This window comes from Peromyscus leucopus, chromosome 6 (genome assembly GCF_004664715.2).
Source record: "Peromyscus leucopus breed LL Stock chromosome 6, UCI_PerLeu_2.1, whole genome shotgun sequence".
NCBI lineage: Eukaryota > Metazoa > Chordata > Mammalia > Rodentia > Cricetidae > Peromyscus > Peromyscus leucopus.
The window spans coordinates 103,240,179-103,257,482 of record NC_051068.1 but is presented as its reverse complement, the minus strand read 5'-3'; the positions used below and the strand labels follow the sequence as shown (position 1 = coordinate 103,257,482).

General features: G+C 39.7%; 1 protein-coding gene across 17 annotated transcripts in view; it reads right to left on the bottom strand.

The window, feature by feature from the left end:
- Nucleotides 1–17,304, bottom strand: part of Col25a1 (collagen type XXV alpha 1 chain) — a 404,038-nt gene that overhangs the window by 49,400 nt on the left and 337,334 nt on the right. For 14 of the 17 annotated variants that reach the window (XM_037207099.1, XM_037207100.1, XM_037207097.1 and 11 more), the window contains exons 18-20: nt 14,322–14,366; nt 3,537–3,599; nt 625–693 (exon numbers count right to left, since the gene is read on the bottom strand). In XM_037207099.1, the coding sequence (XP_037062994.1) occupies nt 625–693; nt 3,537–3,599; nt 14,322–14,366 (177 nt within the window). The remainder of the gene's footprint in view (nt 1–624; nt 694–3,536; nt 3,600–14,321; nt 14,367–17,304) is intronic. The other 3 variants (XM_037207096.1, XM_037207103.1, XM_037207102.1) reach the window with 1 other exon arrangement.

Sequence of the window (17,304 nt, the reverse complement as noted above, 5' to 3'; positions counted from 1 at the left end):
ATACACATCGCTGTAGCGGGAGCTCACTCTCTGGTCTCCGCCAACCTCTATCCCATTATGACTCTGAGGACTGTTTCCCATCAGTGGCTGGGGGGAGCTCTGTGAGTGGCTCTTATGAATCTCCACAGTGCTTCTGTGCTCAGCTCTCTTTTTCATCAGAGATTACATCACCCCTGTCTCCAAGAGGGGCGGGTTAGTAGAATAGAGTATGACCACGTTAGTTTGCATAATGTTTAGGTAAACAGAGGTTGCACAGGCAAATAAACCCTTAGTTCTAATATTTTCAAGGTATTACACGCCATCAAGTTACCATGGAAACAGGGCACTTGGCAATGAGGTTTTTCTCAGCCGGCTGTAACACACATTTAGCAATAATGTGTAACATGGCAGCACCCCTCCCTTTACATTCAGATATGTTATTAAATTACTTCACTGGGCTGCACAGAGTAAATAAACAAGGAAAGTCAGACTGTAGAAATCGCTACCCATCAGTGTACAGTTCAATGAGGTGTTTGTGATTTGGGTCGTTTTAGTATCTGTTGAGGAGTTAGTTGTATATTCCACAGCAGGAGGCATGCACTCCCTAACTCAAGGATGCTCTCTTCCAGTGTAACAATCACTGACCTTTGGGCCTGGGGCTCCAGGATCCCCTCGTTCACCTCTCCCAGGAGGCCCTGCTTCTCCACGTTCACCCTGTAATAAATTACAAAACAGGTAAACAGCAGCCTCCCCATGGCTGTTCCCTGGAGGGGAATATGGGAGTTCGATAAAACCGAGGTAAACAGAGCACCATTACTCATTTGCAGCATGCTGGCCCTGTGTTAATGTCTGAACATGAATGACCCATTTCATACACAAAACAATCTGAGATTGTTAATTGTTGGTGCCATCTTGGCTGGATTAAGGAACATCTATGGAGCTGCTGAAGCATTCTGGTTGTTCTCAACAAGGTGTTCTCAGAGGAGCTTGCACATTGGTCAGTGAACTGAGAGTGGAAGGTTTACCCTTAAAATATGTGGTTGTTGCCAACTTGGCTTGGGGATGGTTAGAACAAAAGGCAGAGGACAGGCAAGCTGTCTCTGTCCCTTTTGAGCACCTGCTCATGATACCACGGTCTCTGCCTTGACGACAGACTAGTGCCAGGCACTGCATCTCAGACCTTTAACTCCGCCCAGGAGTTTCAGTACCAGCTTCCACGATTCTGAAACCTTCAGACCTGGACAGAGCCATGTTGCTAGCATCCTTCTACTTGTAGATAGCTGGCTTCTGTGGGACATCTTTGCCTCTGTAATTACATGAGCCAGTTCTCCTAATAAACCCCTTTCTTAGCCATGTATATACATGTATATACATATATACATACATATTTACCTACCTAACCACTGACCCACCCACCTATTTGCTCATTGATGTTGGTTCTGTGTCTCTAGAATATCCTGGGTAATACATAAATATGTAATTTTGCCCTATAATCCCCATTTTATAAATACAGAAAGAGTTTAGTAAATGTCCATTAGGTAGCTATGTATATAAATGTAAAGACTTTTAAAGGGTGTCAGTATGGTGGCCCCTTCTACTTCTACTTCTTCCTCTTCTCATTATTATTATTATTGAATGGACATCTATTTACATTATGTAGCAAATATTAAGGAATTCCAGCAAAATGTATAGCACAGTGGTGAAGCCCCATGCTTTATGCTCTGATATCCTGTTTTTTGGTGTTTTTTTTTGTACTCTGACTGAAATTGAATTTTTCTAGACAAACATAGCTCTGACAAAGGCATTGGGACAGGCTCTTCGGACACACCATCCTCACTACGGATATCTAGATGCCATTAGTCTCTTGTCCTTAGGATATGTCTTCACTGCCCTCCGAGGAAGACACACCATTTTGTTTATTTTGTTTATTTTTCAGATCTGTTGATAGGGGTACAAACCCAGACCATCCATAAAAATGGTAAAATCCATTGTTGGCTCAAAATAGATTTTCAAATTGGAAATCTCCCTTTAGGACACAGCTGTTGTTGAGATAGGCAACCCAGCTAACAATTAAGTGTGGAGTGTTGCTAGAACATGACTTTCTAGGCACATACTTGCTTGCAGAAATGCCACACGGGACATCATAGCCCTCTCCTCTCCTAGAGGTACAGAGTGAAGCCTTCATCCTTCAGAGTCATGTTGAGGCTTTCATAACAGCAATTACTGCCCACTTTGTGGCTCTATGTCTGGCTCTCTCTGTCTGTCTGTCTCTCTGTCTCTCTCTCTCTCTCTCTCTGAAACTATGCAATAGTTAAGCAGTTTCCTATTAAAAAGTATTTAGGGATGACTAGCTCTACCAGGTGGGTCTCTTCTACCTTTCCCTGTCTAGAAAAACCTTCTAGAAACAGTTCCCAAGAGTTTCGCCTGCTGGGACTCCTCTCCCCCTGTGATAGTGGATGTGCTCCTTCACCTGGCCACCTTTTCCTCTCTCCTGGCTTTAAGGCTTTATGTTCAATCAATCTAACAGCTCTCATATCAGCAGACAATTTATTTCCTCTCTGTCTTTGTCTTTCCCACTCAGAAAGGTCCCTCTTGTGTGGATCTGTTCAGGCTAACACAGAATTTCTTTAATGGGCCTGATAGCTCATGGTGTGAAAATGGGATTTCTTTTGAAAACAGTTTTGCATAATCCTACGAGGCGTTCCAGTCCCCTTAGGCAATGAATAGTTTCCACTTGCTAGGATTAGAGTTCATTTCACTTGACCAAAGCAGAAAGGAGGACTAGTCTGTCTGAATAGACCATGACATATTTCTCTAACTATTGGAATTATGCCTGGCCTATTTCTGGTGAACTCAGAACTCACCGAGGCAGAGTCGGCCATGGTTTAAAAATAAGCGAATATGAGTTGATGCCACTTTGCACCTTTGATTCCTGAGTCTGTCATGAGCACAACTCCGTCATCAGATTCCTATCTTTTCATGTCTTACTGGGCAGACAAAGACAGACTCGACTCTGTCTGTAGCTCTGTATTCTTTTTGCATGGCAGCATATAGCATTTGCTTTCAGGGTCCTCTTTAAGGTTGCCAAATAGAACACTAAGAGATGGCTTTCATTATAGAATACTTCTACAAACATCATTCAGAGTAGATATCTTTGGAGTGAAGTATTTAGAAATCTCTGTGACATCCATGGGGATGGGATTAATGTCCAATTTACAGGTGTATCCTAAAACGGATGAAGAAGAGCAGGGGTTGGTGGGCTCCAGCCCTCCTCTCTCTCTGCTGCCTTTCCATGTCGCCGGGAGGCCAGTGACATCACACTTATTGAGAAATCGGAGGGCAAACTCGAACTACTACTGTAAGTCACCCACCTGCTGATGGGCCTGGAGCTTCCTACATATAACTTCCGCCTGCATGCCATTAACAGGCGGATCAGGCTGCCTTGGTTCTAAGGCAGAAATATGTGGCTATCTAAACAGTAGAGTCCTCCCACCTTCCTTTCAGCAGAGATGACACAAATTTCACAGGAACGCAAGGGGAAATAAAGGTCTACTTACTTTTGTTCCTGGTAACCCTGGTAAGCCGGGCTCTCCTTGAGGACCAATGAAGCCTGGTTCTCCCTTAAAAAAGATGGGCACACGAGGCATTATTCGTCTGACAGCACACTCAGTTCTTCCCACTGTGAGTTTACTTCCTTGATTGTGAACAAGTGTTCTGGCTGAGATCAAACTACTTACTATAAGATGATCACCAATGAAAACTCTGAGCAGAGCTCCAGAGATGCTTTAGAAAGTGACAAGGCCATTGGATAAATGTCTTTATAATAATTTCTAAATTATTCTAAAGAGATCACAGTCCTGGATGCCTGCCTCACTGCAGTCTGTTTAGGGACTCAGAGGCAGAGGCATCTGCCATACTCTGCTTGAATTCCTCTCTTTCAGGACTATAAGCCAACAGTTTCCAGCAATTGCTTTCTAGGGTAAAGTGGTAGGCAGCAATACATAACTGATACAATGAATATGGCCAGGGAAAAGATTTAGTAATGTGCAGCATGAAAGGAGAAAAGTCCGTTTTCTTGCCATATCTCTCAAACATCATCTCTACTACCTGGAGGAAATTCATCCGTGTTATAATAAATGGTACCCAGGTCTTGGCATAGATCTTCTAAGCCTCAGATTCCTCTGGGCTACAGGAATGGTGAATGACATCTTTTGCTGCTTGTAACTAGTGCCTTCCAACTACACATGAATTGATATAAGCAGGAGACTCTAAGTGAGCCTCCTAGATAGTGTCAAAGTATAAGGAACCAATCTGATGACTAGAAGGCTGGAATTTTCCATTATGTGTCTTAACCTACAGGAAGGGGAGAATGGCTGGAGTTTGAGTTCAATCACAGAGGGTAGTGATTTCATCAATCATCCAGGGGAATCCCCATAGAAACCCCTAAACGACAGGGCCAGTGTAGACTTTCCAAGTCAGCAGACAGTTACATGCCAGGAGGGTAGAGCATTCAGACCCCCAGGACAGCTATTGTGGCCAGCACTCTTCTAGACATTGTCCCCTTCAGTGGCCGTCCTTTTTCAGCCTTTGTTATAAACTCTAAGGGCAAGCACAGCCCCGCATCTTCCTGAACTGTGACTCATTCTAGTCACATTCTTAAAATGGGTGTCCCCAAAAAGCCTAAATCCATAGCCACATCAGAAAAAGTGCAGATAATCCAAGTAGCCTGCGAATTTGCTACATGCAACTGAAATGAAGTTAATCTTCCAGGGTTGGTCCTGAGACCTGTGACATCTGAGGCTAACCAGGGCAGCGTCAGACCAAATTCAGTGGGTATCTGAATCAGAAAATTGGAGACCTGGTGTTAGAAAAGAAACTACATATTTGGTGGCAAAAAGAATACCTGAACCAGTGTTTACACTGGCTTGATATTAATAACGTTTTATTTTCTTTTTAATTAGTCAAGGGAAGCAAAACATTAAGAGTCTAATGGTTTAAAATATAAAATACATAACCAAAAATTAAAGCATATCCCACAAGGGTCCTGTTTTCATATTTCCTGTTTTATTCATGCTTGGACTATTTCTGGAAGAATTATCAGTTCAGATGATTTCCTCTAAGTCAGCTGTTGCTGAACCTGTTTCCTGGTCCTTGGAATTAAGCAGGATAGCATAGGGGGTGTTCCGCAAGGTGTGTTAAAATGTCTGCATCTATGTTTCAAATGAATGAAATTTTCAAACATGTCATATAAAAGTTAGATGTTGGGTATTGGGAACCGAAGGATGTAGTCACCATAAAACATTTCGGGTGACACACTGTTCAACGATTTATTCTGACATGGGCACTCAGAGAGTAGAAAGGTGGGGGGCTTGGGCCTTGGAACTGAGGTGGATGGTAAGGTTATTTCCTATAATTGTCATTCTACTTGGCACCACAGTCTACCACCTCCAGGAAAGAAAAACCTGGTAAATATGCCATACTTCTTAATATTTCAAAATAAAAACCTGAACTCAACTCAGAGAAATCATTTGTGAGTAATTGAACCTTTAGAAAAATAATTTGATTTGTTATTTTATAAACAAAATACTATAAGGGACATATTTATTTATAAATAAAATATTTCTTCTAATAAAGTAATATTTAGCACGAACAGGTATCTTCTTCCCACTTTCAAGAACAATTCTGGAATGAACATTAAAGTCATTGGTCAATAAGGATATCCTGAAATAGTAATGTAGAGGTTGAATATTTGCTTGTCAACTTGAATTCTTTACACATTTTTAAGCAAAAATAAAATGATATCTTTAGCCCATCAAGTGTAAGCTTCATTCAAGCATACTAATAAAAAGAAGAAAGGGTGGAAATCACAGAAACACATTCCTTATTTGAGTTAGTGTTTAGTTTACAAAAAAAAAATCAAGCATGCAGTTGCATTATTCACAAATAAATAAGGCTCTGTTATCTCAGCAGCTAGATAAAGGAATTTTTTCTTCCTTTTAAAGACACATTAAATTTCCTTTAATAGACCTTTCAGGGTAAAATTATTTAATTTTAAGAGATAAAATCAGAGCCGGGCGGTGGTGGCGCACGCCTTTAATCCCAGCACTTGGGAGGCATAGGCAGGCGGATCTCTGTGAGTTCGAGGCCAGCCTGGGCTACCAAGTGAGTTCCAGGAAAGGCACAAAGCTACACAGAGAAACCCTGTCTCGAAAAACCAAAAAAAGAAAAAAAAAAAAAGAGATAAAATCAGAGCAGATTTGATAGTCTCGCTTATTTTAGTACTGTTACTCTTGTATGATTTGAAAGGCTTTTAGTGTGATTAGTTGCTCATGATCACTCCAAGAAAGTAGCAGTCACATTTGTACAACTTGACACACTTCATATCCCAATGGATTCAAAGCAAAACGCGGCAGATCTAGCTCTAGGATAGCAGGTTTGTGTTCGACTCCTTCTGAGGGTGCTCAGTCCCTTCAGGGCCATGGCTCCATTCCCCATCTCGTGGTGGGATGGGGTGGGGATACTTATTGGTCTCTTCTCTCTCAGACTTCAGAAACTACTGCTGATATAGACAGGACATTTCTTTTCTTTTTTTCCTTCCTCCCTCCTTCCCTCCCTCCCTCACTTCCTGCCTGCCTGCCTTTCAAGACAGGGTATCACTGTACAGCCCCATCTGTCCTGGACTCACTTTGTAAACCAGACTGTGCTTAGACTCAGAGATCCACCTGCCTCTGCCTCCTGAGAGCTGGGATTAAAGGCATGCGCCACCACCTTCTTAAGCTTTTTAGGCTTACTTATCTCCCAACCTTATCCTAGGGGTTCTGAAAGTGTTTGGGGAAACCCTGGCTCTCTCAGACTGCCAAGGGGGCTCAAAAGTTGGATGGTTTCACAATATGCAAAGACACTGCTTGCTCTTGCCCTTCAGTGTCTGAGTGTGAACGACTCAGATGTGGCTTCAGAGTCTCTTTGGAGTCTACTGTTTAAGACAGAGCCACTCACGGAGCTTGGGAGTTACAGCAAAGAACACCAGCAACTCGATCTGATTCAGTTGTTAAAATAACCTTTCCTTGTCCAATTACCTATCTGAGATGTGTAAAAGTCTTCACCCAGAACAACAAATTGAGTAACAGAATGGAGAAGAGTAGATGAGAATCCGGCTGTAGTCTTTTAAAAGCCAGACATTAAAGAGATTTTAGGGGGAAAAAAACCTTTACATACCAATGTTATTTTCTTACATTTTTTCTGGTCTTATTTGTCAAAATTCAGTTTTACTTCATAGGACACTCAATTTAACTAACATTGAGCAAAATGTCTCCAGTTTAATTTTGAATAAGAGATGTTTTGGATTGAAGTCAATTTTCTCAACTCATCTGCTAGTACCTATCCACCCGCCAAAAGCAACCAACCCAAATATCTCCCTGTAACAGCAACTTAAATGGGAAGTCTTCTGGATAGAAGTTAAAGAGCAAACAGATCACGGAGCCACATTAACCACAACAGTCCTGTCTACCAACCATGCAAGCAGCGACAACTGCCCTTCTGTATTATAAAAACACAAAGCAAAGCCGGGAAACGTCTAGGAACATGGCTTTTCTGAAATCTAATGACTGCTGAAGATTTCATGAAGTCTTAGGATTCCATACTAGAATCTTAACTGACTTTGTAAAAACAGCAGGGGAATATTTCAGACAGCCCCACTCTCCTGATGAGTGGTCACTGGGACACCATTCATAAAGGTGAGAAGAACCAACAACTACTAAGCAGGAGATGTTAGTCCAATAAAGAGAGGAAGGAAGGAAGAAAGAAAGAGGCAGTTTCATTTTCACAGAAATGGCTTGCCAGATGTTTCCAGATAGACTTCTAGAGCATTTCATCTGTTAGGCAAAATGGTAGCCAGAAAGTCCTAACTGATTAGTTCTTGCTCGCAGAAAAATATCTGGTTTTTCATTTATTACTATTTGTCATATTTTTATAAGCTATTGTCAATTAAGAAGTAAAATACATCATTTTCTTAACCTGTCTAAAAACTCTCTCTAGACCAAGTCGTGTTTTCTGTGATATTTTTTTGTTCCTGAGCAGATCTGATTTTCATTGTCCCCAAAAATAGTGCAATGGTGTTTGAAAAATATGTGCTGATTAGCCTGGGTGCTAAAAACATGCCCCAAAATGTTGATTAATGTGTCTTGACACAGAATGCATTAGCCAGTCTTGCTTAGAGGCTAATTAGAATTCAAGTCAGCATGATACCTGCTTTTGAGAATTACAGCAATAACATTTGTTATACTAAGAACCATGAGGCAGCCAGTTTTGGTAATTTGGACTGATTTCTAAAATTATTGAGGAGACAAAAAAAAAAAAAAAAAAAAAAAGAAAGGAAAAAATGAGAAGTAGAATTTGCTTCTAAAATACTTATTACTCATAAGGATAAAGTCTGAGTAGACACTAACACATCTTAATTGCTCTGTTGAAAATGAACTAAGTAGTGAATTTATTTAAAACCCAGAAAACCTATCTTTTGCATTTTTCTTTGTCTTAAAAGAATTGCACCATGAAGGACATGCAGTGTAATTGTTGAAGGTTTCATTATGGTTGCTAAAAATCTCTGATTTCTGTTGCATGAGTTTCCTAATTAGACTCAAGTTACCTATGTCTTCAGGCAAAGTCTGTGCAAGCAGGAAGTAGTTACAAGCAATAATAACACAGTGTGACCCGTCTACCAAGGGCATCGTATTTTCTTTCCTCTATGAATTAATTTTACATCCCTACATTTATCTCTGCCAGTTTTGAGATATGCCAATGTTTCTGAGGACTGAACTTCATTCATCTTCATCAGATTCTGAAGACACATTTGTTGCTCACAGAGCACCAGGTCAGCACTTAATCCTGAGAGTGTCAAGTGAATGTCTCTGCCTCCCGGGAAAACTGCCTTCAGGTCCAGGGGGTTTCATACAATGTGGGGTAGTTTGTTACCACCTTAGACCCTTCTGCCTCCTTAAGTTCTTGATCTGAATGTCAAGTTTTCACTAATGTGGAAGCCAGAGTAAAACCATTAAGCTTCAAGGATAGGTAAACCATTAAAATATAGTTGCTACTTAAATAGCTATTTGATATAGTATCTGCTGTAATTTATCTCCCCTGCCTCAGAACAGTAGCAGGATACAAAATCAACTTGCAAAAAAATCAGCAGCCTTCTTATCTACAAATGCCAAACACCTAGAAGGAAATTAGGAAAACAATGTCATTCCCAAGTGCCTCAGAATATCTTGGAATAAGTCTAATCAAGGAAAATGAAGACTCATATAATGAAAACTTTGAGACACTGAAAAAGAAACAGAAGATACCAGAAGATGGAAAGACCTTCCATGCTCATGGACTGGTAGGATTAATATCATCCAAATGGCCATCTACAAAAAGCAATCTACAGATTCAATGAAATATACATCAAAATTCCAATGCAATTCTTTACAGATACTGAAAAATATCTTAAATTTCATGTGGAAATATAAAAGACCCAGGATAGAAGAAAATAATTCTGAATAATTAAACATTTCTGCTGCAGTATCATCACCCTAGATGTTAAGTTTTACTATAGAGTTACAGTAATAAAAACAACATGGTATTGGATCAAAACAAACATATTGATTAATGGAATAGAACTGAGGACCCACATATCAACTCAGACTCCTACAGTAACCTGCTTTTTGTTTTGATAAAGCGGCCAATAATATACATTGTAAAAGAGACAGCATCTTCAACAAATGGGCAAATATTGCTACTCAAACTGGATAGCTACATGTAGATGAAGGAGACTCACTTCTTATTTCTCATTCTCATAAAACTGAACTCCAAAATAGATCAAGAACTTCAGGATAAGACATGGTACCCTGCATCTGATAGAGCAGAAAGTAGGAAATATACGTTAACTTATAGGCACAGGAAAGGGATTTCTGAACAGGATCCTGATGGTGTAGGCATTAAGACCAACAACTGACATGGGACCACGCAAGACTAAAAAAATGACTGTCCAGCAAGGGATACCACTATTTGGATGAGGCAGTCTACAGAATGAGGAAAAATCCTGACCACTATCCATCTGTCAGATGGTTAGTATCCAGAACATACAAAGAACTAAAACCAAACTAAACATCCAGAAAACAAACAACCCAATTAAAAAATGGGGCATGGAACTATACAGAATTCTCAAAAGAAGGAATATAAATGGCTGAGAGTTAGATTTAAAACTGTTCAACATCCTTAGATATGTTATAGAAATATACATTAAAACTACTTTGAGATTTTAATCTTACCCTAGTCAGAATGGCCAAGATGAAAAGAAAATAAAGAATAAATACTGGCATAGACAGAGGGAATGGGAAACACTTATTCACTGCTGGTGGGAATGCAAACTGGTGCAGCCACTGTGGAAATCAGTGTGCAGACTCCTCAAAAAGCTGAAAGTAATGTTACTGCATGATCCAACTATACCACTCTGAGGCATTTATCCAAAGGGCTCTATATTCCACTAGGGAGACACTTGCTCATCCATGTTCACTGCTGCTCCATTCACAATAACCAGGAATTGGAAACAGTCTAGATGTCCATCAACAGATAATGGATAACAAAAATGTGGTACATCTGCACAGTGGAAAATTATCCAGCCATTAAGAGAAACAAAATTATGAAATTCTCAGGTAAACGGATGGAGCTAGAAACAATAATTCTGGGTGAGGTAACCCAGGCTTGGAAAAACAAACATCGTTATGGGATGTGTCAAGCTACCCTTTTGCTTTTCCCATGAACAGTCAGGAAGAAGGTTCACATGACTTCTCTCATCCTTAAGTAATTGTGCACTCTTGTCTTTTCTCCTGGAATACTCTTAGGAAGTAGGGGAATCTTATTGTTTTTAAAGGTTTTATTCCTTCGTGCCTTTAAAGGAGATCCATCATTTTTTATCTATGTAAAGCACAGCTAGATGTATTTTCTACAGGTTAAAATTATCTACACGAGGAAAGACTCCATTGAACTGGTGCATAAGTAATGTTCTCAATATTCTGAGCTATCCCAAGAGAAACAGCAACAACAGCCATTTGCTATGTGCTGGGTGGGATTTCAAGAGCTATGAATACATTCATTCATTTCATTCTCGCAACAGAACTCTGTGGTATGGTCACTGCTGGTTCTCAAGAGAAAACTACAGAGAGATTACAAAATCTTATCCTGAGTCACAGGACTAGTAAAGATATGATTTGGTTTGTTCTAGGGTGGTTGGTCAATACTTCTTATTTATGAGGGAAATGGAACCATGAGAATGGGTCAACAATATATTTATATTTTTCAAAATAAGGGTCTAGACTAAGATTTTCAAAAATAACCTAGAAACTTACGTTCTTATCTGATATCAGAAAAGGTAGGCACAATGATTATTATCCATTAAGATACTTGAGGGACAAAAAGGACTCCAACATTTTTGAAAGCTTGTTCATAAAACTAATTTTCTAAGCTCAAATCTTATTCCAGAAGATCAATTTCTGCATGGTACATTGTACATAATTTAATTTTCCCAGCTGAACATCTTGACACTATATGAACCATGAATGCATGAAATAGGAATTCCAAATGCCTTCCACATGGCGAGAGGACTTTCAAATACTGCAGGAAGCTTAAGAACAGCTTGAGATGAAGTCATTCCGGGGCTCAGTGACTTCCCTTATGTATGCCTACGGTATTAGCACTTTTCTCAGAGTGGGACACTCAGGTGAGAGATAGATGAGTCTGCTGTCTGCATTTAGACACTTGGTTCATTTCCTGAGGGCCGTGGAAGGCATGTGGGTGCTCATTAAGTTTCCAACCATTCCCCGAGAGCAACAGGTGGTGAACCAAAGCTTGCCTGGTATGTAATGACTGGTTTCCTCAGTGTCTTAGACACAACGGATGGCATGTGCACACGCTCTGTGGGAGTGGCAGATAAGGAAGGCATGGGTAGCAACAGGAAATATTTCTAAAGCATAAGCACACACACAGACCTAAGATCATGACTGATGTTTTTGTTATCACGTGTCCTATAGTCACATGTAAGGCTTTCAATTTTTAAATCCTGGTTGATAACTTACACTATGAAATGAGAATTAACTGTCCTGTAGTTTGCTGCCTTAGCAGAAATGAGGCAAATTAAACTGATAAGGAGCATCTCAAGTTAATGTAGTGACATCACAACATTATACAACTTTAAGTCTATATTTATGAATATACAGTGAATACTAACTACCTTAATGTGCTCCTAAATTGTCTTCCCCCCTGATTATTTGCTGATATTTAGCACTTATATTGTAAGGAATGCTTATCTTTCATCTGAATTAGAGTGAGAAGACAAATCTTAGTAAACCGAAAATAGAGCTCATCATGTATCTCCCACACTGGACGGTGACCCATGTGTGGTACTGACATGACCTAGAGAATCACCGCTAGTGAATTATGAAGATTTTTTGTCATCTGACCACTTCTCAGTTCAGTCACTAGTCAGGCCAGGAGGACAGTATCAGAGCCACGCCGCCTCCACAAAGTATTTCCAGTACTTCTCAGGCTGTGCGAACGTAAGCACTTACTAGAGACGGCAACTTATAAATAACCCTCCCAACCTGAGAATTCATGCCTTCTGAACAGGTCATGGGGAAAGGCCAAGGGTCAGTGTAGACATATAACCGTGTGGTAAGACAAGGGTCACAAATACAGTAGCTATCAAAAGCCTCTATGTCTATGTGTGTGTTTATCTGTATTGTACTTTGGAAACATAATGCTTTCATTCTTATTCTTTTGACCAAGAGAGTGTCTGAAGACCAGCAGAAGGCACAAGTGGATTTCAGAGCACCAAGGCTCTCCTGAGCTGAGCCTGCACCCTGACAAGCCTGAGTTCTTGCTGTAGGGACTTCCCTGTCCTTCCAATGTCCTTTGTCTCAAATGTCTTCATTATGATTTGTAATGATACCAGGTTCTAATTAATACCCAGCAACATGTCCTTAAATCATTTAAAAATTTATGACCTTGTCATTTATGAGAAGATGTCATTTTTTTATGCATGAAAGTTACTAAAGAACTGCCATAAATGAACCTGTAATATGAACTTTCACATCGAGTTAGGATGTCATTCTTGCTAAACTGCAAATGATAGATAGGTAAGTGACTTTGACTCTGCCGCAGACATTTTTTCAGGGTGCACTGTCTACCAAAGAGTCAAAGCATATAGTAAAAGCAATCTGAACTTTTTATAGTCATCTAGAAATACTAGAAACAAAATACTAGAACCAGGATTTCTGAGTGCCAATCTAGAAGACATTTTTTTTATTGTGTATTGATCACCTATCTAATGTTATAAACAACATAGGACTTTTAATCCTTGTAAAATCATACTGACTTTAATTAATGCATTTTGAAATGGCACACAGAAGTCAAGTATGAACATTAATTTTAGAATGGAAGATGTACTTGTTACCTTGTCACTTCTGGGATATAGATGAAGTTTATTCTAAAGGAAGAACTAGAGTTAAGGAAATAGAACATAAGGTCTTGGAGCTGCCATGGGAAAAGTCTCAAATTTTTTTCAAATATTTGTGGCTTAAGAATCTGACTCCCCATGGGAGACCTTGATTTGGGAGATGTGGGGATGTGGGGTGGCTTGAGAGGGAGGGCTTGGGGATGGGAGGAGGGAGGAGGTGGGATCTGTGGGTGGTATGTAGAGAGAGTAGAAAATTTCTTAATAAAGAAAAATGAAAAAAAAAAGGATCTTTAAATCTTAAAACAATGTTTTAATCCTAAACCTTAAGCAATTATTTGAAAAGATGCATACAGAGTTTATGTGGGAGGTACATGTGTTGGTTGAAAACATTTTAACAATGTGGTTTCTGTTTTTCTGAGAGTGACTGGCAGAGATGGCGGCATGGCATCTTAGCGGGGTTGTAGAACGGTGAAGCAGATACATGGCTGCCCAAGTGTCTGCTTTACTGGTGCGTGAAGATGAATTCTCGTCAAAATTTGATGGGACCCTAGGTTAAGTGAAAAGTTAAAGGCAAAGAGATATTCTTTCTAAACTTTAGAACCTTGCATGATTTCACTTGAAATGCCATTTACTTTTATCTAAGGGGTATGATAAAGCCAACAGTGAAATAAACACTCTGGATGGCAATGGGTGACCTTAAACACCTGAGTGCAATTTCAATTAAAAACAAAACCAAACTAATCAATTGAGACACTTTCAGAATAGTTAAGGACCAGTATTCACTGTTTTCTCCATTTCCTCCAATATGGGTGACTCATCACTACAGTTCTGTGAAGTTGGTCAGTGGAGTATTTACCTTGATCCCCGGGAGTCCAGGCAGTCCAGGCAGCCCTGGCTCACCCTACGTAGGAAAATCACAATGCATTATAGAGCGACATTTACTCAGTCACAGCATCAGAGAACAACATGGCAAATGTCTCAGGGGAAGAGTTTCTGCAAACAGAAATATATACAAAAGACTGTGGAGGGGGAGTGAGTCTGAGGAGATTACTCAGCTCCGTCAACTCTCCATTCTGGGACTGGCCGGCCACTTGGCAGATTTCTTAGACACTTCCCTTTTCCTGCGGTTCCCTGCCCCCTGGCATCTCTATCAGATGGCATGAGAGGGGAGTACAGGAGGAAAGGCTGCATTTATGACTCCTGTGGCCAAGGATTTGTTGGAGCTGCTTGCCTCAATCACGTGTCCTATCCCAGGGCTCTCCCTGCTTAGATAATTAAGAGACTGTTGTATGAACAGATGGCCCCAGGAAAATATGCACGGTAAGCATGATGCTCACTTAAAAGCACTGTAAGATTTCCTTTTCATTCCTGAAGGATGAGAAGACAAATAAATGGTTAAGAATATACTTAGGTCCAGCCTGTATTCCTAACAATTGCTGGGCTAGGGTGACCCTGCTTAGCAGTGTTGGACTAATGGTACCATGCAGCTGTTCCCGAACACAGGTCAGAGATTAAGTACGCCTTGGGTAGGCACACTGGAGACAGGCTAAACCTTCTCATTTCCCCAGAATTGTCTACGTTATTTTAAGCACAAAAGGTTACATTGCTTAGAAATTCTCTTGAAGTCCACTACAAAAGAATAAAGAAATCAGGAAAAAATATGTTTGCCATGAAGTGTTGCCTATTATCTGTGGAAGTGTCACAGAGGGTAAAACAATCAGAGTTTTGTAATGGTCAGTCAGGGAGAGGACAACCATTTCCACAGAGGGGGAGGGGAGGCATGTTTTATAGCTTAAAAGTTTGCATGATCTTTAATTTTAAGTTATTTTATTATTACTAGCATGTGTGCATGCCTACCACAGATCATGTGTGAAGGTCAGAGGACACCTTTGTGGGTTTGGTTCTCTCTTTCCACATCTGTGTGGGTTCTGGGGATCCAGTTCAGGTTATACATCTTGCGGAGCAAAGTGCTTTGAGTGTGGAGCCATTTTGCTGGCCCTTGAATAATCTTTAACTCAAGGAAAACCTACTAAAAACTGGGTCTTCCACCCCCACCACCTGCCCTTTCAGATGACAAAGAGATAGAATTTCTTCTGGTATTATAATATTAAGCCTTTAGACATTTCATTAAGCTGAGTGATTAGACAAAGTGGGCAGGCAATGGCTCCCTGGCTACTTGTTAAAGGTACTTCAGGAATGCAAAGGAAAAGACATTCTGTGCAGAAGTGTGCATTTATAAATACTACTACAATGAAATTAAACTACAGAAGAAAGGAATTCTAACTTGCTTATTATTTGACCCTAAGACCAGGTGTCTAGGTATATTAAACTTCACGGAGTTTCAATACCATACATTGCTTTTCTTTTTTGTTTTCTCTTTTCCCCTTTATTCATTAACATTAAGAGGACCCACTAGAAAGGGTTTTTATACTTATTTTACTGAAAGCAAACTTTTGCTTAAGAATAATATGAAGCTTTGAAAACAGGAACTGTAAGAGTACCCAACTAATAACACTTGGGATTATTTTTAAATAAGTCTCCCCCAGCTCATAATGGTATCACATCTGAAGCATGTGTGGAAATAAATAGGTTATAGTATTATTTTCCAATAAGAATTCTCACCACCCCATTCTCTATCAACTTAAAAGGACCACATAGCTACTTTAATGAAATAATTGATATGCACATATATGCATGATTAACACATACAATGTTTTCTAATGAGAAAAATGAGTAAAACACATTACAGGATAACATATAAGATAATGAAATATTAAGTTTGAGTAGCCTTTCTAAACATCATGTGTGTATATGTGTATACATGTAGTTGGTTGTAAATGTATATTTTAGTCAAATACTTCAGATATTAATATTTTGTAGTGTTGAATGTTTGTGACTCTTTGCAAGTTTGTATTTACTTCCTGCTTTTAGCAACATAACGAGAGATGGTAATAGCATTAATATTAGCCTTATGGAACACTTCATGTTTTCAGTAAGAAATTTCTTTCTGCAGAATTCTTATCTTTTTGTAATGGAAAGCTTACCTTCCAACTAAGAGAAAGGTTTTTAGTTACTTGGCTATCCATGTCTATGCCATGGCTCAGGAGCCTCTTAGGAGCACAGTTGATGTGTTAGACATGAGTCATAATTAAGAGTCAGCTTATTTTATTCAAAGAGTTCTTGTTCAAGAGTTTCAACTGTACACAGCTACATTATATTTCTGATTTTATTATTTTCCTTTTTTACTCTCCATTCTCCAATCTGAGAGAGTCTCACACTTGGGACTCTGTTAGAGTGTCCTGGATGTCCACAGAGCTCATTAGCAAGGGTCCCTTCTGATGGGGAATCAAGTGATTTACTCCCTCAATGTTAGACTGTATACTTTTAAGAGCTGGGGAAAGGTTAGGAAGGCAAGGCCTATGTGGTGAAACACAATTCACAACTGACAAGTCTATAGTACTTCTACAAGCCTACATGTAACTCTACTGCTGAAGCTACAAGAGAAAAAAATGTGATGAAATGAATCCTCCACTACAATGTCACTCTAGATGAACACTGTGCATGATCCCAGGTGGAAGGCTCATCACTCGGCTTGTGCTAAGTATTTTGTTCTTTTCTGGGAACACCCTAAATTTGGGAACTAGTGTGCTATTGAACACCACAGCATAGCTCTTTAATGGTGCCCCAAATACCATGGATAATATGCAGGACTGACTGTATACCTGGGTCAGTTTGCCATTTTTGACTCTAAGCAGCAAACATCAAAATACTGTTTTCAATGTTAGGGGAATTATTATAAACATCTGATGTTAGACCAAGGAAGATCATAGGAAGGCGGG